The sequence below is a fragment of the Xyrauchen texanus genome, chromosome 21 (assembly GCF_025860055.1).
Source record: "Xyrauchen texanus isolate HMW12.3.18 chromosome 21, RBS_HiC_50CHRs, whole genome shotgun sequence".
Classification (NCBI taxonomy): domain Eukaryota; kingdom Metazoa; phylum Chordata; class Actinopteri; order Cypriniformes; family Catostomidae; genus Xyrauchen; species Xyrauchen texanus.
In genome coordinates, this window is record NC_068296.1 from 22,068,784 (window position 1) to 22,092,549 (window position 23,766).

The 23,766-nt window shown below is 40.3% G+C and overlaps 1 protein-coding gene across 3 annotated transcripts in view; it reads left to right on the forward strand.

Moving 5' to 3' along the window:
- Positions 1 to 1,820: 1,820 nt before the first annotated feature.
- LOC127661729 (cortactin-binding protein 2-like) overlaps positions 1,821 to 23,766 on the forward strand; it is a 66,509-nt gene continuing 44,563 nt past the window's right edge. For all 3 annotated transcript variants that reach the window (XM_052152576.1, XM_052152577.1, XM_052152578.1), the window contains exons 1-2: positions 1,821 to 2,128; positions 13,779 to 13,886. In XM_052152576.1, the coding sequence (XP_052008536.1) occupies positions 2,048 to 2,128; positions 13,779 to 13,886 (189 nt within the window). In that variant the 5' untranslated portion in view covers positions 1,821 to 2,047. The remainder of the gene's footprint in view (positions 2,129 to 13,778; positions 13,887 to 23,766) is intronic.

A 23,766-nucleotide genomic window follows, 5' to 3' on the forward strand; every position in this document is an offset into this window, starting at 1 on the left:
TTAGGGGTTTTATGTTTACAGCATTATGTCTTCATGGCAACTAAGTTGTAAAATGGGATATAACTTTCCACAGAAAATATTAGCAAGCTATTTTATCACACTAAAATCATGTTAAAACACATATTGTTTACATTTTGTGGCAATACTTTTGAAAAAGTATTTAAATGTTTATGGATTGGCCCATTCACTACCATTGTAAGTGCCTCACTGTACCCATATTTTAAAAAAAAATTATTTAAAGAAAATAAAGGACACATTTTTGTTGTAATCAACATTGTGCCACAAATGCTTTCGATTGAGCTTAACATGTATTGAACCTGGAATATTCATTTAATTCTGTCACATCAATAACTATTTAATTGTTTGTTTTCTTCGTACACCTGCAGTTGTTAAAAGGTTGAAAATATTATGCTATTTTGTTTCAATCATAGAAATATCTGAAAACATTCAATTTTCATGACATCCTATTGATATAAACATATTGTGTCTATATATGTATGCATGTATGTGAAATATATGACTTCCTCTAGGATCTTCAAGAAGATGACACAGAGCTATGACTGCACTTTTCTTATAATAACAAATTTGATATTTACCAATTTTAAGTTATATTTAACAGGATATCACTTAATTGTCCCATCCTTAATTTGGGCATTCTCCATCCATCTTTTGCCGGATATCTGGGATCGGATCAGGGTACACAACACACTAATAAGCAAAATAGCCCATCCTTTTCCCCGGCCACAACCTCCAGCTCATCCCAAGGTGTTCCCAGCCCAGCCAAGAGATATAATCCCTCCAGCTTGTTCTAGATCTTCTCCAGGGGCGTAGATTCCAGGGGGGATATGGGGAGGTAACCATCCCCAATAATCAAAACAAGTAAGTACCCCCCCCCCCCCCTCCCCCTCCCCCCATTTATACCATGATTAATGGAAACACGTAAATGCTTAACGCTGCAATCCCTAATGTTCAAGCCAAATCTACCCACTTGGTCTTCCCCTGGGTCTCTTCCAATTTGGACATGCCCAAAACACCTCTGCTGGAATGTGCCCAGGAGGCATACTAATCAGATGAATTTGGGCATTCTGTCCTGTCATAATCTTCTTTTAGGCACTTGAAATGGCAATTGCTGATCCCACCAACAAGATGTTATGTCCCTCTGTGTTCAAATAATGTCCGATTTCTGAGCGAAGATGAACAACGGAAAGACATGTGGCAAACTTTGAGAGATGCCTTTTCATTTTATCAACATTCCCCATCTCAATGTGTTAATTAATCAATTAATTATTCATTTATAATTCAATTTATTATTAATAATAATAAAAAACATCTTATGCTTTAAATTATTTTTTATGCTCACCTGAGTGGGCAGTCTTCTAGTTATGTAATGAAGTGATGCTGATTTGACCTAAGTGTTCACATGCTGTTTCACTCAAACACCAAGGTAACAAAATTACTATTCAGTAGGGAGATCCTCCATCAGTTCCCTCTCCAGCCCTATTTGAGATTTAAAATGACAAGATCTGGCTGTTCAGTCTCCTTTGAAACTGTCTAAATTAATTTACCAATTTAGGTCTATGGGATCTAAAGATGATTAACTGCTTGATGGCTACAGGAGACAGCAGTGTAAATGTGTTCATGTGTCAACGGCATACCAGTAAGTCTCATTTGTCACCCTTGTCTTTTTCCAAACCTTTAAATTACAAAATAGACTGGCGACAGAGAGGTTAACCCAAGCAGTGCAAAAATAGGATCGTATTCATGTCACTCCCTTCTCGCAGGCTGTACTAGAGGTTCACAGTCGCACTTTTCAGGTTTACATCTGGACTGATCTGTGTTCACGCCTTCATTGTAACGCAACCTGCTCCATTCAGAATCAATCCGTCGCCGTTCAGCAGCCACAGCTCCACTCATAGCACTTTCTCATGGAAAATGTATCTGGTTTCTTCGATACTTTTGCAGCAGTGTAATAGTTAAATAAGTGCCGAATGCGTTATTTGATGTGGTGTGTGGTGTCTACGCTTGAACAGTCCTCTACAGTGAGAAGATGGCGTCGGACGGAGCGAGAGGGGAGCAGCCACCTCCGCTACAAACACTGGTAACCACTGGCCATGGAAGCGTCGAGGCGGTGAGATACAGCTACAAATAAACTTTTATCAGCTGCAGTTATAATCGTTCAAAGTGTTAATTATTACTGGGAATAGATGGTGTTTACAGAATAGGAATCGTCCAGTGGTGTAAATCACAACTATCAGTGGATGGGTTACGGTGGTCCGTATGTGGAGGAGATACATTTCGCGCCGCTTAATGTTACTTTGTAACAAATTGTCAGTTAGAATGTAGAATTCATGTTGTATGCTTTATTTCGGACAAAGCACAATACCGTATTCCCAAGTACCGTATTATTTTTTTTATCGTATGCCTAATGTGCAGCTGCGCACTATTCGTGATACTACCATGGAGATCTTAAAAGGGGGTTGGTTACCGTTTCCCCCAAAATAAAGAGCTTTATTTGTTGCATCTATCATATTCATCATCTGTTTTGTGACGTCACGAAATTCCACGATGATAGATTTATAATGTGCTAAAATCCGCTTATTATTCGAACTGTGTTTGTAATGCAATCGAATCTAATGTTGTTATATAAATGTGTATATATGTGTGTATGTATGTATATATACATACTTGTGTAAATTCCAATGGCACATTTAATTTAATAAACAGTACATGATGTATATTATATACAGTGGTATGTTCCATGGCATTTTATTTGACATTAGTTATGTTTATATTTTCTTTGGTAAATAATAGCCTACTTTATGTTTAGAATGCAACAATTATTGCATCTCACACATTCTGATGACAAGTTATCAACATATGTGCGTTAACCACACTTACCACCCTTTAAAAAAAAATCAATATTACCCCCAGGAGAGGTGCTGTAGAGCCCTCCAGTACAGTTGCCTGCTTGAATGCTCAGACGAACTCCTTGCTCTCCAATGTATTGATCTGCATGCAGCGTCTTACAGTAAAGGGTTGTCTTTAGTTTCAGTTGTAAGATTTGCATCAAATCTTTCCATCCATCCTTTTAAATTAATTTGCATGACAGGTGAAACACTATTTCAAGTGCCAGAGCCAGCCATATAACAAGTTCTTACAGATTAGTGTTTTAATGATGCACATAGTGGCACAAAATATGTAGTGAAAAGACAGATCTAATGAAGTGTGTGGGGGTGTTAACTGGAGATGTTTCTAAATCGGTCTGAATTGAAGTGACTCAGCTGGCATAGTTCAGAGTACTGTGTCACCCAACCAATCTGAGCTGCTTTAACTGCTCGAGGCCCGTTTACATTTGGAGTTGGTTTGAACAGTTGTGCAAACTTCAGCGCTATCCATTGGCCGGTGGCCGTAAGCCATAAATATCTGTCTTGTGCATTTCCCCGGACACCTCTCTCAAGGGCTCATGAAGGTATGTTAGGCCTAGGCCTACAAGTAGTTTATTTGGTGGGCTTCTGTTTATCACATATTCTATGACCCCATCCATACCCCATCTGACTTGTGGAAAGGACAGGTTGTGCAATTATTTCTAGCAGGAATTCTGAAAGGCCTGATCAAAATCTTTGAAACTTGAATCTTTGAATCTTGAAAACACAAAGATATGATGATTATAGCAATGCTGTACTCTACTTAAGTTTAAGATGAAGGCAGTCAGTTTTATCAGGTTTTTTTATCAGAGGTGGATTTTCATTTAATTACATTTTTAGTTAGGATCACACCTGAGAGGCCGGACCATTACATTTGCCGCCATCTTGGATTGTGATGATTAAGGTTTAAACCTTTCATATCCTGTAAACTTGGTCCAATTTTCCCAAACAATGGCTCAAAATAATAATCTCCTGACTGAGCCGCACAGATATGACTTCACTTAATTTTAATTTTTGCGATTGTTGAAAAGTTACAGCTTAGTGAAGTTAACTTTGTCCTATTGAAACATTGGTATGCTTCATTGGGACCATGATCTTGGGGTACATGCCAGTGGTCTGTGCGACATACTATGTGCCATGGTGATCGAAAGGGTGCTGGTTCAAGCCCAGCTCCGGGCAAGTTGAAAACCATTTACAAATTGCAATGAACTTTGTATCTTGACTGTTCTTTCATTCAGTTTTGTTTGATATCAGCTTTATTGGCTATCCAAGATTTAGGATATTTAAAAAAATATATATATCTTTTGAATGCTTTCCCTGATTTGAATGAAAAGATGCATCTTCAACATCAAGTTCTGAGGGTACCTGATCTTTTTTAAGACATCACACCTATAGTTAAAAAGAAAACCCACACTTGTGTGCTGACTGTAAACTTAGATTGTCTCTTTGCCACTCAATGAGCATGTTAACTCTGTGGCACAGTGTGTTAAACACTGGACTATAGGGGGCGTGGTAGCTCAGTGTGTATTGACGCTGACTACCACCCCTGGAGTCATGGGTTTGAATCCAGGGTGTGCTAAGTTACTCCAGCCAGGTCTCCTAAGCAACCAAATTGGCCCGGTTACTAGGCAGGGTAGAGTCACATGGGGTAACCTCCTCCTGGTGGTTACTCAGAAGCAGAGGCAACTGAGACTTGTTCTCCACCTCCTGGATTGAGGTGAGTAACCACGCCACCACAAGGACCTAGTAAGTAGTGAGAATTGGGCATTCCAAATTGGGGAGAAAATGGGATAAATAACTCACACACACACTGAACAAAAAACACTGGACTGTAATTCTAATAGCCATGGGTTCGAACCCTCGCCTAAGCAGGTCATCCGATTTGATTTTTCTTTTACTGGAGACTTTACCGTGATTACTGAATGATTGCAGGGCTAACTTACCATAATTTCCGGACTATTGAGCGCACCTGAATATAAGCCGCACCCACTGATTTTTAAATAAAATATTATTTTGAACATAAATAAGCCGCACCTGTCTATAAGCTGCAGGTGCCTACCGGTACATTGACACAAATGAACTTTACTCAGGCTTTAACGAAACACGGTGTGACAGCGGGGGCGTGGTCAAGCGCCCGTCCGGGAGAGAAAAGCGGTAAGGGTGCTTACACCTGAGCTAAATTATGTCTAACACCGGTGTCTAATTTCAGTAAGCATGGGGAGAGCGGCATAAAAAGGCAGCAGCCACAGAGCTGAGAGAGTGACACACGTCAGTCTAGTGTTGGCGCATAGAAGAATTCAGAAACTTTATAAAATTGATTGTAAACATTGCTGTGGCCATTAAAAGCCTTACCTGGAACGTCAAGTGCCCTGCTGAAAACTGTCACACTGGTGCCCGTGTGACAGTTTTCCCAAGAAGGACATGTGAAGCAGGGCACTGGAAATTAGACACCGGTGTTAGACATAATTTAGCGCAGGTGTAAGCGCCCTTACAGCTTTTCTCTCCCGGGCGCTTGACCACGCCCCCGCTGCCACACACGGCTTGTAATAAAACATTTGCAGTAAACAGTAGCCTACCAAGAAAGTCATTGGTCACTATCTTCCTCGTCCTGTGCACTGAAACCACTGAAGTCATCTCCTTCGGTGTCGGAGTTGAATAGCCTCAGATTTAGTCAATTAGTCAGAGTCAATTCCTCACGCTGCTGTTTCCAACGTCTTATCATCGACTCATTAAGACCAAGCTCCCGTGCAGCAGCTCTATTTCCTTTTCAACAGCCAGATCAATCGCCTTCAACTTGAAAGCAGCATCATATGCGTTTCTCCATGTCTTTGCCATGGTGAGGGTGACAAAATGACTACCGTAATCAGAATGATGGGAAGTTTGAGCGCGCTTGATTTAATCTAAACAGTAAACCAAAAAAGTTGTTTTGACCTTAACCCGTTCGGCAATTTCATTGGTCTAATGAAAGCTTCACGCCGCCAAAAAACTGAGCACGTCACAGAATGTTTTTTTTTTATTTTTTTTTTTTATAAAATTTGAAAGCGGGAAAAATCTATATATTAGCCGCGTCATTGTGGTCATTGTGGGAGCGAGGTTCAAAGCGTGGGAAAAAAGTTGCAGCTTATAGTCCGGAAATTACGGTAGTTTTGATTTTATATTGAACTAACTTTACAACAGAGATTAAAGTTGATCATGGTAACCGCTTTGTTTAGCTGTGCTTACTGTCAGCATGGTATGACATTCTTGTGTCTGGCAACCACGAGTCCGCATGGTTCAGTGGATTATGCACAGAACTGTAATACAGAAAGTTACAGGTTCGGACCCTTGGGATGACTTGTAAACGGTTTGCATTTGCAAAATACAACATAGCCATTCTGAGGGTCCAAGAAATCCGGTAGGCCACAAAGGCCATACACAGTTAAAGTCAGAAGTTTACATACAATTAGGTTGAAGTCATTAAAAAAAAAATGTTTAACCACTCCACAGATTTCATATTAGCAAACTATAGTTTTGGCATGTTCTTTAGGACATCTACTTTGTGCATGACACAAGTAATTTTTCAAATATTTTTTTACAGACAGACTTTCACTTTTAACTGACTATATCACAGGAGTCTACATACACTAAGTTAACTGTGCCTTTAAGCAGCTTGGAAAATTCCCGAAAATTATGTCAAGCCTTTAGGCAATTACCCAATTAGCTTCTGTTAAGATAATTGGAGTCAACTGGAGGTGTATCTGTGGATGTATTTTAAGGCCTACCTTCAAACTCGGTGCCTCTTTTCTTGACTTCATGGGAAAATCAAAAGAAATCAGACAATACCTAAAAAAAATGGTGGACCTCCACAAGTCTGGTTCATCCTTGGGAGCAATTTCCAAACACCCGAAGGTACCACATTCATCTGTACAAACAATAGTATGCAAGTAAAAAAAAAACAGGGACTACGCAGCTATCATACTGCTCAGAAAGGAGTCGCATTCTGTCTCCTAGAGATGAATGTAGTTTGGTGCGAAAAGTGCAAATAAATCCCAGAACAACAGCAAAGGACATTGTGAAGATGCTGGAGGAAACAGGTAGACAAGTATCTATATCCACAGTAAAATGAGTGCTATATCGACATTACCTGAAAGGCTGCTGAGCAAGGAAGAAGCTTCTGCTCCAAAACTGCCATAAAAAAGCCAGACTACAGTTTGCAAATGCACATGGGGACAAAGATCTTTTTGGAGAAATATCCTCTGGTCTGATGAATTAAAAATATAACTGTTTGGCCATAATGACCATCATTATGTTTGGAGGAAAAAGACTGAGGCTTGAAGAACACTATCCCAACTGTGAAGCATGGGGGTGGCAGCATCATGTTGTAGTGGTGCTTTGCTACAGGAGGGACTGGTGCATTTCACAAAATAGATGGCGTCACGAGGAAGGAAATTGTGTGGATATATTGAAGCAACATCTCAAGACATCAGCTAGGAAGATAAAGCTTGGTCACGAATGGGTCTTCCAAATGGACAATGATCCCAAGCATACCTCCAAAGTTGTTGCAAAATTGCTTAAGGACAACAAAGTCAAGGGATTGGAGTGGCCATCACAAAGCCCTGACCTCAATCCGAACTGAAAAAGTGTGTGCGAGCAAGGAGGCCTACAAACCTGACTCAGTTATACCTGTTCTGTCTTGAGGAATGGGCCAAACATACAGCAACTTATTGTGAGAAGGTTGTGGAAGGCTACCTAAAACGTTTGACCCAAATTAAACAATTTAAAGGCAATGCTATCAAATACTAACAAAGTGTATGTAAACATCTGACCCACTGGGAATGAATAATTCTCTCTACTATTATTCTGACATTTTGAGTTTGGACTCAAGATGGTGCCGAGTGTGGCTGCTGCTTTGCGAGCTCCGACACAACACTGCAGTTTGTTTGTTTTGTTTACAGTTTTTAGTTTTTTTGTCTTGGATGATGTCTGCCTTATTGTATACGACAGACAAACGCTTTTGGACATTGGTTCTACAATTACACACCGTAAACCGGACTTCAAATTCCTCAATGCCGACCCGCTGTTTACAAACACGCCAGCGAAGCCCTTTGTCTGGGCTGCCCGGCCGTGGAAACGCAGAAGGAAAAGGGGGAAAAAGAGCCGGCGCTCTCATCAGAGTAAGACGTCGTGCAAATCGACCCCCGCTACCCAGTATACCCCTGGGAAATGTTCAGTCTCTGGACAACAAGCTCTGCGAGCTGAGAGCGTGGATCTCTTTCCAACGAGGGACTGCTGCATTATCTGCCTTACAGAAACCTGGTTGTCTGTGGAGATTCCAGACTCGGCCATTGAACCCACAGGGTTTTCCGTGGACCGAGTGAACGGAGTGAAAGACCTCTCAGGTAAAAGCAGAGGTGGTGGTGTATGTTTTATGATCAACAAATCATGGTGTGATCAGAGGAACGTACATTTTATCAAGTCTTTCTGCTCCCCTGATCTGGAATATCTCATGCTTCTGTGTCAAACATTGTGGCTACCCAGGGAATTCACAGCGGTCATTATCACAGCTGTGTACATTCTCCCACAAGTCGACACAGACCGGGCTCTCAAGGAACTGTATGGGAGTATAAGCGAGCAGGAAACCGCGCACCCTGAGGCCGCATTCATTGTTACCGCGGACTTTAACAAAGCCAACTTTAAAACAATCGCACCAAAATACCACCAACACATCAGCTTCAACACACGAGAGGACCGGGTTTTGGACCATTGCTATTCTCCTTTCCGGGATGGCTACAAATCCCTCTCCCGCCCAGCTTTTGGCAAATCAGACCACTCTTCCGTTCCGCTTCTGCCCGCTTACAGGCAGAAACTGAAACGGGAAGCACCCACCCTCAGAACGATCCAGTGCTGGTCGGACCAATCAGACTCTGCACTACAAGACTTTTTTGAACACCGCTGCCTCTCTCCCAGATGAGCTTAATACATTTTATGCTCGTTTAGAGGACAATAACACCGCCCTTGCATGATGGTTCACTCTCCGTCTCCATTACGGATGTAACCCGATCCTTCCAAAGGGTGAACATCCGTAAAGCCGCGGGTCCAGATGGCATTCCGGGCCGCATCATCAGAGCGTGCGCAAACCAACTGGCTGGTGTTTTTACGGACATTTTCAACCTGTCCCTCTCCCTGTCTGTGGTCCCCACATGCTTCAAAACGTCAACCATTGTGCCTGTACCGAAGCAAGCCAAAATCACTTGTTTAAATGACTGGCGTCCTGTTGCTCTGACCCCCATCATCAGTAAATGCTTTGAGAGGCTAATCAGAGACCACATCTGCTCTGTGCTGCCCACGTCTTTGGACCCATTGCAGTTTGCCTACCGCAACAACCGCTCCACTGATGATGCCATTGCATCTACAATACACACTGCTCTCTCCCATCTGGAAAAAAGGAACACATATGTGAGAATGCTGTTTGTAGACTACAGTTCAGTATTCAACACCATAGTGCCCTCCATGCTTGATGAGAAACTCCAGGCTCTGGGCTTAAACAGCTCGCTGTGCAGCTGGATTCTGGATTTCCTGTCAGGCAGACGCCAGGTGGTTAGAATGGGCAGCAACATCTCCTCATCACTGACCCTCAACACTGGAGCCCCGCAGGGCTGTGTTCTCAGCCCACTCCTGTATTCTCTGTACACACATGACTGTGTGGCAACACATGCCAATGCCATCATTAAGTTTGCTGACGATACGACGGTGGTAGGTCTGATCATTGACAATGATGAAACAGTCTACAGAGAGGAGGTGCACACACTAACACGCTGGTGTCAGGAGCACAACCTCTCCCTCAACGTCAGTAAAACCAAGTAGCTTGTGATGGACTTCAGGAAGAAAGACAGAGAACACAGCCCCATCACCATTAATGGAGCACCAGTGGAGCAGTTTCAAGTTCCTCTGTGTCCACATCACTGAGGAACTCACATGGTCCGTCCACACTGAGGCCGTTGTGAAGAAGGCTCACCAGCCCCTCTTCTTCCTGAGATGGTTGAGGAAGTTTGGAATTAACCACCACATACTCACATGTTTGTACAACCGTACTGTAGAGAGCATCCTGACTGGCTGCATCACCGCATGGTACGGCAATAGCACCGCCCACAACCACAAAGCCCTGCAAAGGGTGCTGCGAACTGCCAGACACATCATCGGAGGTGATCTTCCATCCCTCCAGGACATATATAACAGGCGGTGTGTGAAAAAAGCTCGGAGGATCGTCAGAGACTCTAGCCACCCGAGTCATGGGCTGCTCTCACTGCTACCATCAGGCAGGCGGTATCGGAGCATCAGGACCCGCACCAGCCGATTACATGACAGCTTCTTCCCCCAAGCAATCAGACTTTTGAACACTTGATCTCTCACGATCAACAATCAGCACTGCAATTTATTAATCTTTTTAATCTTCATCTTATTATCTCACACTGGACTGTCAAATATATATTCCCCTCAATACAACTACTGCATATATATATATTTTATATACTCTTATTTATTTATTTTTTATTGTATGTGTATTCTATATTGTTTGTATTGTTTACTGTACATTGTATATTATATTGTGTTTTGTAAGTATTTGTACATTTGATATGTAAATTGTGTTTTGTAAATATGTTGTTTATTGTAATTGGTATATGTCTCGTCACTGTCATGACTGCTATGTTGCTCGGAACTGCACACAAGACTTTCACCCACTTTTGAACTTGTGTACATGGCAGTGTGACAATAAAGTGATTTGATTTGAGTAAACATTTCACATTCTTAAAATAAAGCAGTGATCCTAACTGACCTAAGACAGGGAATGTTTTCTATGAGCCTTTCTGCAGAAATGTCAGGAATAGTGAAAAACTGAGTTTAAATGTATTTGGCTAAGGTGAATGTAAACTTCTGACTTCAACTGTACATAGGCAATTTAAAGGGCTTCGCCCCGGAATGGCTGCTTGCAGCTATATATATTTAATAAATTTCCAACATTTTGATGATATTTGAGTATAGATTTACATTTATTAATTTGGCAGATGCTTTTATCCAAAGCGACTTACAAAAGAGGAATAATACATCTTAACTGATTCATCTTAAGGAGACAGCAGTACGAAAATTGCTGCAACACAAAGTGTCACCTGCATTAGAATAAAAGTATCCAAGACAGATAAGAGTGCGACGAGAATATATATCATTTTAATTTGTTATGAGTGCATGGTCAAGTGCCCATGGAAAAGATGTGTCTTTAGCCACTTTTTGAAGACAGAGAGTGAGTCTGCTTCACAGCCGACCGCAGGCTTCTGGTGGGAACCTAGCTCTGATAACGGATGGACAGGGTTGGGGAGTAATGGAATACATGTAATGGGATTACATATTTAAAATATAAATATTAGTTACTGTATTCCACTGAAATCATTGGAAAGTAGAATATAGTTACATTTTAAAAAGTATTTTGATGACTGAAGAGAATGCGTTGGTTTTTATTTTCATTTGTTTCATTTCATATTTAGTCCTTTAAGATGGAAAACATTTATAAATATAAATTGTGCAATCCAAAGTGCATTTGAACAGCAGTTAAACACTTTCTTATGATGCGTTACATTCATACAAGCAGACAGAGAAGTACGTTTGAAGTTAGTTTGGAGCAGAAGAAATAGAAATAAACCTTGTGTAAATTGTCGGCCTTATGATAAGCTAAAATGCTATTTCTAGCCATTTTACATGCACGTTACCAGGCATGATCATGTTTTTTATCAAGAAAATTCACTTTGGATAAATTTTTTTTTCTATTAGGGCAGAAATGGTATTCTTGATACCATTAAAATTATTAATAATTTTTGTATTGTTTTCCTATTAAAGTATCGAAAACTCCTTAAAACAAGATCAATTTGATTGATCTTGTTTTAGAAACAACACCGCATACGATATTTAGGTTTTTCAGAGAATGTATTTTTAACATGTGTGTTTTTATTGTCAAAACAATTGAAAAAGTCTAAAAGTGCTGAAGATGTAATCCAAAGTATTTAAAATACGCTAGTGACCTTGAGCAATCTAACAGAATACGTTACAAATGACATTTTACAGCATGTATTCTGTAATGTGTAGTGGAATACATTTCAAAAGTAACCATCCCAACCCTGCGTATAGATTCCTGAAAACAGTATGAGTTTTCCTTCAGGAATCAGGAAGAAATTATACCTTTTGGTTATAGTCAGAAATACAGAATTATATTGTCTTTTGTTGCTCTGTGATGTCACATGCATTATCTTATTTTATTCCATGTCCCTTAATTTGAACTCAATATTGTGTCTGAAATATTGCCTTAGAAAAGTAGTTTGTTTTTATCTTAATTTTTTTGTATATCATGGTATAACGACATAAAAAAACGGACATTTAAGCAATATCACACAAGCAAGATTGCGATAGGGCCCAGCATCAGCACTGCTGTGATTCGGCCACTGGCACGAGGCTGCAGGCAGTCACAGCAGTGCTGATTTAGGGCCATATTGCATGATTGCAAGTGTGATATTGGTTATATACAACAGTTCAATGAACAAGTACATGTAAAAATAAAATGGTAAAATTGAGTACGGTCATAAAGGCATTTGTGCATGGAACTAATTTCTTATGCCATGGATCAGAATCTGCCAGTGCTGGTTAAAAAAAAATATATGTTTCCAAGCCTCTCAAAAACAGCACTTTAGAACTACTAGTATCACAGCTTGGGATGTTTATAACATGTTATTGGAGAAACAAGGATATGTGTGAGAGAGTGAGATGGAGCGTGTGCAATCACCTGTTGATGATGCTGTAGTCTGTTAGCCCGGTTTTTGAAGATAATGTCATTTTCGTGAAATTCATCCTATTTTCTCAGTGGAAAAATAGCCGTCCAATCGGGGGTATTCCTCCCTTTTTCATGGTAGCTGATGCGCAAAAAGTCTTTCATTATAGAAACCTCAATCTCCTCCACCATTTTGAACAGTACAACCTCTCCAATGTGGAAAGTCCGGTAAGAGATAAGCACCTTGGCTTTGTGTAATTAATCAGTCTGCTTTGTCTCTCAGCTGTGATGAGCCTTAATGCTGAAGTTGTTAAAGCTTTTTAAAGCTATTTCCTAGCTGTAGTAGTAATAATAGTATCAGTAGTAGTAGTAGTAGTAGTGATCACAGAGTGCTTTTGAATGTAAACACTGAGTGACGCTGACTCCCTTCACATCACCAACTGGCTCATACTATAGTCAAAAATGGTCTTTTGCCTTCACCTTCTGGTTAAAATATGTGATGTCACAAAATTAAAAGAGACCGATATCTCTTAACACATCTGCACTACTCTTATACTTTAGTTTAGAATGGCACGAACACAAGCAGAGTGATACACACAGTGAAGCGTCCGAGTGCTGATGGTATGAGACCATCAGTACTCATGGAATGTCTCCCGTCCAATGAGATTCGAGGACCGGAACTAACTGTTGTATATTATAATTTAAAAATAATTTATTTTTAAAGCTGCAGACTACATGCATTTTTTTATTAATAGGTTGTAAAAATGAGAAATCTTCAATAATTATGATAAAGAAAAATAGCTCTTGTTATTGATATGCAGTGCTTGTTTTATGGATCATGATTTACCATTTATTTTACCCCTTAGGATTACAACTGAATGGAGCACAGAGCAGACAGTTCTGGTTTCAAATGTATTTGGTTAAAGTTTCAGTGAAACCTTAATAATGTGTGCAGTGAGATCAGTGCCCACTCAACACCTTCTCTGCCAATGATCTAATAGACCATCTGAAATATTCAGTGCCATTATCCTGTAACAAGACTCATCTTCGTGCTCTGTGTTTTTCAGAAATGTGAGCTAAACATTGACAACCTGAGCAAACCAGAGCTCCTTACTCTCCTGAGCATCATGGAGGGAGAGCTTGAGGCCAGAGACCTAGTCATTGAAGCTCTCAGGGTGAGTTTTTGCTCGAACTTTGCACCTGCACCACCTCAAATGCATACACATTAATTGTATAAAGTACCAAAATATGCTCACAGAATGGAGATGTATGTTCAGTCTGAGCTGTGTCATATCCGATCCAAGTTCTCTTCTCTCTGTACACATTCCTATAAGTGAATGGAATGAAAAATCAGTATGCCATATATTTATCAGTTAGACTTGCATATGTAGTCTATTTCCCCCATCTATATGAAAACAGATTTTACAGATTTAGTGCTCTCTTTTTTTTCTGCTCAACTGGATGTGCAGAGAGAAAAACTATATCTACCAGTGATATGGTAGCATTGGTTAAATTCAGGGCCATAACAATTCATGACAAAATTATGGTATAACGACATAAAAAAAATGGATATTTAAGCAATATCACACAAGCAAGAGTGCGATAGGGCCCAGCATCAGCACTGCTGTGATTCGGCCGCAGGCACGAGGCTGCAGGAAATCCCCAGTGATATGGTAGCATTGGTTATATTCAGGGCCATAACAATTCAGAAAAGTTGGTGAATGAGATGGGGTTTTCAATGATCAATTCAGATAGGCAAAGTGTAAAATATTTCAACATTACTGAAAGACGGCTATTCTTAGATTGATTTTTCCATAGTGTATAATCTGTGATGCTGTCAAGATGTTGCTTTGTTTGTTTGAGCATCCTAACCATCCCAACGCAGCAACACTGGCTTAACCGATGCCGGTATTTTGGGGGCAGGACTTTCTGTTTGTCTAAACAAACAGATACACAGAAGGAATGTTCAGGAAACCTGTTTTCAGAAATGACAAAATTCTACTTTTAACTTTAACATTTGGTCTTTCTCAATCTATAGGATACTATTTTGTTACATCCATTTTTATGGACATCAATGGTCTGTTACTTTTCATTGTAGCTGTTATGCATATACACAGGAGGGTTACTTTTGAAATTTATTTCACTACAGATTACATAATACATGCTGTAAAATGTAATTTGTAACGTATTCCTTTAGATTACTCAAAGTCAGTAACGCATTCTAAATACTTTGGATTACTTCTTCAGCAATGTTAGATTTTTTTCTCTTGTTTTGACTATAAAAACTCTACCAGTACAGACAAAATTCACATGTTAAAAATACATTCTCTGAAAAACCTGAATATCTTATGCAGTGTCAAAATTGATCTTGTTTTAAGGATTTTTTTTATATTTTTACAGGAAAACAATACAAATATTATCAAGAATAGGATTTGTGCACTAATATCAAAGGTCTTACTAAAAAAAATGTATTATGAACTAATGTGAATTGTCTTGCTAAAAAAATATGATCGTGCCTTGTAAAATGGCTAGAAATAGCATTTTAGCTTAGCGTAAAGGTGACAATTTACACAAGGTTTATTTCTATTTCTTCTGCTCCAAAATTCTCAAACTTACGTCATAAGAAAGTGTTTCACCGCCATACAAATGCACTTTGGATCACATCATTTATATTTATAAATGTTTTCCTTCTGAAAGGATTAAATATTAAATGAAGTAATCTTCAGTAATCAAAATACTTTTTAAATGTATTCTGATTACCAATTATATAAATTGTAACTGTAGTGGAATACATTTACTTGGAGAAAGAAGGTGTTTAGGGTTCAGTCGAGGAGCTGAGTCAAAGGAATTGTAAGGTTATGGTCCAGCATCTGTCCCTGTTTATCCTTGCATTAAGGTCATATGTTTGCAGTGGGATTAGAGGCCAAGTACATCTGATTATGGTTAAAAAAATATATATATAATTTCAAAATTGAGGCTAGGAGTGTCACTATAATTTCAGGTGCTCTAGTTCAGGTTTTCTGTAAAAAACACCTTTAGTGGTTGTACCACACTTGTTTCTAGGCCAGTTTATTGGCAGGATGATGGGCACATTTTAATGTGTTTCCATCTCCTCGCTTCCTATCTCTCTTTACTTGGTTTATAGTGATCAACTTTAGCATAACTTTAGCATGCATTATAGAGGCTAATCTCTTTGTTATTCTGTTCCCTTGGCTGCAAGTATATCCCAGCTGGTTTCCCCCCTACAGATATACCATCTCTTTTTCTCTCTTCCTCATGCCCCTGTCCCTGTCCAGAGCAACCAGCTCAAGCACAATGGTCTCGTTTGTTTCCTCAGGGAAATGGTGATAAGGCCAATCAAGTCCATGTAGACTTTCAGACATACCAATTTTAATAAACCAAATCTAGAATTCAGTGATTTCAGACATTTAGTTATTACATCTAGTCCACATTGTAAATATTGAAGTTGATGCATAGAAGATTGAAGCAGCAATCCTATTCATTATTAAGAAGCCGACTGCTGTGCGATGTTTTTTTTTTTTTTTTTTTATTTATTTTTTAGCAAGCTGAAAAAGCTCTGTGAGAACTTTTTTTTTTCCATCAGAAACAATGAAGGGACTAAACTGTAGTCCCCACTGTAGTGATGGGGGCGTGGCCGAGGCCGAGCGACGTCTGTGGAGAGCAAGGCCGGGAGAGTGATTGCAGTAAGCGTTGGCACTTGTGGGATATCACCTCTAACAGCTGTTTTGTGTTTGTAGTGAGAGCAGAGAGTGATTTAAAGGGTGATCCAGACCTCTGGAGGAGAGAGAGAGAGAGAGCCAAGCCTGTGTGTGTGTGTGTGTGTGTGTGTGTGTGTGTGTGTGTGTGTGTGTGGGCATCATTTGCATGTACAAAAAAACATTACAGAGTGCGAAAATAAAAATACCTTTTGAGTTTTATTCGCCGTCTCCCGCTTCCTCCTCGAGAGAGTGAAAGAACCTTGTCACAGTGGTGCCGAAAACCAGGAAGGATACGCTGCCACGATGTCCTCGCCACTGGAAGAAGTCTTCAAGTCCCTTGCCAGCATCCTCCAAGCACAACACCAGGCCCTAATGGAGCTGCGGATGGAGCAGGAGAAGTGATTCGAGGTGCTGAAGCGGAGGGCCGGGGAGGAGGTGTAACCGAGCTTGCTGCCCCAGGAGGGGGCTTAAGCCGTAACCCCAGCAGCAGTAGGACCCCATGTGACACAAGCGAAGATGACACCACAGGATGACCCGGAGTCCTTCATGGAGCTCTTCAAAAACACAGCCGGAGCCCTGAAGTGGCCATGCTCACATTTGGCAATCCATATGCTACCGCTGTTGTCTGGGGAAGCCCAACTCGTGGCACACCAGCTTCTGGTGGCCAACCTCCTGGGGTATTTTGATTTGAAGAAAGCCATCCTGTAACGGGTCGGTCGTAGCCCAGAACAGCATCGCCAGCGGTTCCACACACTGACACTGCACATGGTCGGCAGCCGTTCGCCTTAGCACAACAGCTTCGTGATGCCTGCCGGCTTACACCAATTTGTCACCCTTCCTTTTTTGTTTGAGTCCCTGGCTAAATTTTTTGCAGCTCATGGACCGAATCCTCAGACAGCACGCTGCTTATGCCGCTGCCTATCTGGATGATATCATTATTTACAGTAATGATTGGCAGGGGCACCTTCAGCATCTGAGGGATGTCCTGAAGTCATTGAGATTGGCGAGACTCACGGCAAACCCTAAGTAGTATGCAATTGGACAGGTGTAAGTATGGTATCTGGGCTGAGAGTAAGTGACAGGCCGGATGGCTCCCGGGCCTGAGTCGGATGATGGGTACATGTGGTTGTGGAGAGCGAGGCCATGAGAGTGAGTGCGGTAAGGGTTGGCACCTCTAACAGCTGTTTTGTGTTTGCAGTGAGAGCAGAGTGATTTAAAGGGCGATCCAGACTGCTGGAGGAGAAAGAGCCAAGCGTGCGCGTGTGTGTGGGCAAACCAAGCGCTGCCGGATCGTGACGCACGAATGGCTTGCACATGCTGTATGAGTCTGTTAAGTATACTGCAGTCTCGTGATTTAAACTTTTTGTTTAGCCTCCCATTCATGCTGTGTGGTCATGAGGAAGGATTACATCAAGATGTAGATTGGAATGCAGGTGTGGAATTTATTTAAATGGTTTACTACGTAGCAAAATCAAATGTGTTTTCAAACAAAACATATCGGTGTGGTTGTGGCTTAATGCAACATCCTAAAATGGAACCTTAAATTTGGAATGCTCTACATTGACAACAACTCCATGCATTAAACAATTAGCGCTCATAAGTTGAAACTCGCTCCACTCCACTCAATTGATTTCAATTAGTTGTTGACATGTTTCTAGTCTTCACCGCAGTAGCCCACCTTTGATGCCTTAAATTGCTGCCTAAGTGGGCAGCTCACTAGGTCTATGTGTATTAAAAATCTTTTTCTGGTTACTTTTGGTCTTTGTTTATTTTGTTCATCTGGGTGACCAGGTTTTTTTTATACTAAAACTAATAATAGTCCTAGCGAAGACCTGGACCTGGACCAGTAGACTGGAGTTGTGTAGACTGTATACTCATGTCCTTGCTATTAATGTGACTACCAATCAGTAACAACCCACCTGCACTTCACTGCCCTTCTTATGCTGCTATGATCAGATGGAGCTATTTAGCATTAGAATGCACTTGCTGGGACTGCCACGTGAGATAATGTCAGGTCATCGATAAACAAAACTGGAAATAGTATCAAGAGATAGCCTTTCATTGTCCCCTCTCTTTTGTGTGACCATGAACATATTTAGCCTCAGATGTGAAGGCATATTTACTGCAGACCATGTATGCAGCAACTGTCCTAGTTCACGTTCACGTGGCCATTACGGGGTACGTAAAATATAAATAAATAAAATACAAACATATTCGGATAATTAAAATGCTTTACATTCTTGTGGCAGAAGAGTTATTCATTAATAAGACAATTCAAAAAGTGGCTTTAGAATACAATGTATTGTTTACTACCAGGAAACCGATGGAGTGCGTACTCCAGGTAGGGAATGAGGTTTTGCCCCAAGTGAAGGAGTTCAAGTACCTCGGGGTCTTGTTCACAAGTGAGGGGACAATGGAGCGGGAGGTTGGCCGGAGAGTCGGGGCAGCAGGGGCGGTTGTCACGAAAAGGGAGCTGAGCCGAAAGGCAAAGCTCTCGATCTACCGGTCAATTTTTGTTCCTACCCTCACCTATGGTCATGAAGGTTGGGTCATGACCGAAAGAACTAGGTCGCGAGTACAAGCGGCCGAAATGGGCTTCCTCAGAAGGGTGGCGGGCTTCTCCCTTAGAGATAGGGTGAGGAGCTCAGTCATCCGTGAGGAGCTCGGAGTAGAGCCGCTTTGCGTTGAAAGGAGTCAGTTGAGGTGGTTTGGGCATCTGGTAAGGATGCCCCTGGCCGCCTCCCTAGGGAGGTGTTTCAGGCACGTCCAGCTGGGAGGAGGCCTCGGGGAAGACCCAGGACTAGGTGGAGAGATTACATCTCCACACTGGCCTGGGAACGCCTCGGGGTCGCCCAGTCAGAGCTGGTTAATGTGGCTCGGGTTAGGGAAGTTTGGGGCCCCCTGCTGGAGCAGCTGCCCCCACGACCCGACTTCGGATAAGCGGTTGAAGATGGATGGATGGATGTTTACTACCATATTATTGATCATAAGTCAATCATTGGCATACAGTTCACAGCAATCCATTTCACAAGTGAATTTGTCAATCGGTTCGAGATGTATTATGAGGGCTTGTTTAAGGACCTGTCAATGTACACATGCGTCAGACATGCTTGTGTAGCGTCTCGAGTGCGTTGCATCATAAACATAAAATGTTTAGGTCACTGTGTCAAGTTAAATATAGTTTAACTCTTTCCCCGCCAGTGTTTTAAAAAAAAAGTTGCCAGCCACCGCCAGGGTTTTTGACGATTTTCGCTAAATTTTAATGGTCCGCAGAATATTTTCTTCCATGAATATATGAAGATGCTATATATCACAATAAAGATCTGAGCCTCTGCTTTTAGGCAAAAAAAACCTAACCGTATAACACCTAAAACACGGAAACACGGAAAATTCCGTGTTTGGCGGGGAAAGAGTTAATACTTAGAACACATCTTGAGATCCCTTAGTTCGGATTTGTGCTCAATCAGGTGTTTTGAACGCAAGAATGTTACGCATGTTTGTGTTGTTCTGTCTGCTGATGGGTTGATTTCTTCACTGTATAAACTGTGTGTTGCTCACACAGCTGAAGTTTCACTTACTGCCCTCTGGAGTAAACAGGTGGTACTACAAGCTTGCATTCTCTGGAAGGAATCTTCCTTATTACGGTCCGGGGCGATTAATTGCGTAAATTTTTTTTAACACGTTATTTAACAAATTAATCGCACTGAATTAACGTGTTAAATCGACAGCCCTAATTTCTATATATTCATTTTGTTTCAAAGATGCTTAAGAGTTATTGCACAGTAACAGGCTGATACAAATAGCCACAAACACACTGTTATCTGTACGTATACTGTAGGTAGCTCAATATAGCATGTAATTCAAGGAAAACAGCTTGGAGCTGTTTGCGTTGTGTCAGAGTATTTGCCTCTCTCTCTACCTCCCTCTCCACCTCTTTCCACCACATTTTACATTTCTCTCTGACAAATGCAAGAAGCAGAACCATAATTCCACATGCTATAAGAGCAGCTTAGATGCTTAGGACAGTTGGCTGAGTGTGTGTGTGTGTGTGTGTGTGTGTGTGTGTGTGTGTGTAGCTGGATGGATGGACAGAAGTGCATGTTATGAGAACACTTTGAAACAGTTGAAAATCAACTGAATTTATAAACCCCCTTCTCAGGTATTTTCCAGTCCCCTCCCTTTTATTTAGAAGGTCACTTTCAACCATTTGCAAACACAGAAGGTAAAGAATAATTTGCCCTCATACAGGAAATCCTAAAGGATCTGAGTCAGTCATTTTGTTTGCTTTTACCTTAACAGTTTTCATTTCCCCTCAAGATTTAAGCATGATTCACCAGAAAAGAGTGCTGAACAATTAGTCTTACACCAAAAATCGAAAGCTTTTTACTGCAGCTGTGTGGAGAAGTGAAAGAGGGGGGTGGCCATTCAAGTGAGTCATCAAATATAGTAGGTGGGAATTTACATTTAGTGATCTGGAATTCTGAAGTGCTTAAAGACCCTAGTTATGTTTGCTTTAGTCCATGTCTGTTAGCTTTTAGACTCTATATGCTAGTGTACTCCTAAATGTAAAAAAAAAACTGTTAGCACATTTAATACACATTTAAAATGTACACACCATCTCTTCTGGAGAAACTGACCAAAAGTATTTAATGATGCATCTTGCATTCACGGACATATCCAAATTTTTGTTCAGTAGAATTCTCTTTAGAATAAGAATGTCTCACTTGCTAATACCACCTACTTCTGGCAGATAGCAAGCAGATCTTGCCCGTGTGATATAAACAAATGGCTACTGGTAAGATTAGACAAATTAATCTTATGAGGCATTGGAAAATGTAAAAATGTATTTGCAATTTTGTTGATCCAAAATGGGAAGTCAATGAGGCCAGTACTGCGGGATTTAACGAGGCCAGCACAGATTTGGCTTTCTCATCTTGAATGTGAACCTGTTAACCCGTGCACCCTTGTTTTGACCACAAGCCAAAAATTTCAACTCAAAATGTAAGGGCTGTAGTTCATCACTCCTTTGTATTACTAACATAATTTTGTTCTCTTTTGAAAGAAGACACATGAAAGTTTGGTGTCCAACAGTCAGAATTAAAATAGTTAGAGTTGCTCATATTTATTGTAAAGTTTTTGAAAAGTTATTTCCATAACATTTATGTAAAATAATATATGATACTGACATTCATTGGGCATAGAAACACAATGGAGCTGAAGTAACAATTCATCATGGTATAAATTGCTTGTCTTGATTATTTGGGGGGGGTCTCCTGTGCATCTCTATAACGGTTTCAAGATATTTTGACATATTGCCATAAATTAAGAAATTACTCTGGCAGTAACATTTCTACTATAAAACAGTGGTCTTACATCGTTGCCTGAGGCTTAGAACTTTTTAATTCACAAAAAAAGTAAAAGACACAATGCTTACAGAATGTTTATACATCAGACACCAGAGCTGTTGATTTGACAGCTACTGCTCTACTGGGCCTGTTTGAGAGAGATTAGGCTTATGGTGTGGAAATGTTGTCTTAACCCTGACAGCCTAACAGCACACAGACATCCCACAGACTTTTGTTAAGCTATGACAATAAAGTCCAAATGGAAGCCCACACTCCCATTATCCCGATGCACCATAATGCGCAAGAGATATGTTAGATTAGCTATAACAATTTAAAATGCAGTCACATTTATATTAAAGGTGATCTGGTAAATTGTTTTCTATGTTAAATACTTTCTCCTATCCTAGCCTAATATGCAGAGTAAGATAGCCATTTGTAGTTTGTCCACCAAAAAGTGCAAACACTGAGTGCGTTTACACGCACACCAATACATTGCTTACTACCTAATATTGCCGTATTAAAAAAATCTGACAAAGCAGAAAACCGAGTTAACATGAGATTTGAAATCATTATGTTAATTTCCCATTTTGACGTCCAAACGTAAACGGGCATGGGCGCAACTCTTGTTCACATTGAATGTGCTGGTAAAAAATGCAGGAAAAGGTAGTTTATAGTAGATTACATACAACGTGAAATTGGAGTAATGTTAAAAAAAATCATGTTTTTTGCTTAAATCTTTAATGACCTTGTTTCGGGGGGCTTGTAGGGGGGGCTACTGTATTATACCTTCTATGTCCCCTGTACACAACCAAATATTTACCAAATTTGAGTAAAAATATTAACATTTTAATTTTAAAATTTATAAACAAACATGCTCATGACAAATGTTTTAATTAATCAGTACGCCGTAATATTCTAGTTTTACCCATACATTTTTAGCCATGTTGTTAGAGGTGCCATGTTGCATGTTCTTTTGAACGACTAATGCAGTACAATTCTTTGGTAAATGGAATGATAGGCTAAATTAAGATTTTAGGTTAGAGGCTAATCAGTAGGCTAGAATCAGCATGTACAGGTCTTGTAAATGGTCACCATTTCCTTTAAGATTCTTTTTAATTTTTAAGCATATTTTTGAATTCACTAGTTAACTTTAAAGGGTTCAGTGTAACAAGTTAATTTTTAAATGCACGTATCTATCTCCATATAAGATGGCTTTAATGTGTTTTTTAATCAATATTATGTCTGTCAGTGTTTATGCCCTTATAAAGCGGTTGCTAATATTAAGCTCAATTTTCCATTGAGCACATGTGTGCCTCTTGTGATTGGTGCGCTGCGCTTTAAGGATTTGATTTATAAATGGTGTTCATAAAGAGGACGTTGTGTTTGTTATCTACCCTGTAAACTATTTAGTGCTTCTCTTGCATTTTGTTGTCTGCAAGAGAAACAGCAGGCTCAACACTGCAGCTTTGTTCTCTCTCTCCCAGTTAGTTGTATATTCGCTTTTTATTCTTGCACCTGTACCCAACTATACCAATATTAATCCGTATATATTATTAGGTTTATGTGCATTGATGTGGTGAGCTTAGTGTATAACAGCCTTTCTCAATGAAGGTAAGCTCTTATTTGGGCTTTAGTGGGTTTTTAAGGGTTTAAAATGTACATTTTTGTTTTTAAAGTTTTTTCATAATAAATTTGCCATTGCAGGTGTGGTGTGGCCCTGTATAATGTTAGCTGCTGTTTCTTCATATCTGTTTCTATACATCTGTTCCTGCATGCTGTTTCAGTCGATGAGTCACTTCATTGTTTGTATTGCCAAAAATGTTGCCCTACGTTTGTCTTGTTTCTGACTGGTACAGTGCAAAACATTAAAGACAGTGGAAAAATACCTCATTAGCAATAACACAAGTGTGTACTCTATGTTGTTCCAGAAATGAAAATGTTTCTGTTACTTATGTAACCTCGGTTTCCTGAGACGAAGGGAACAAGACATT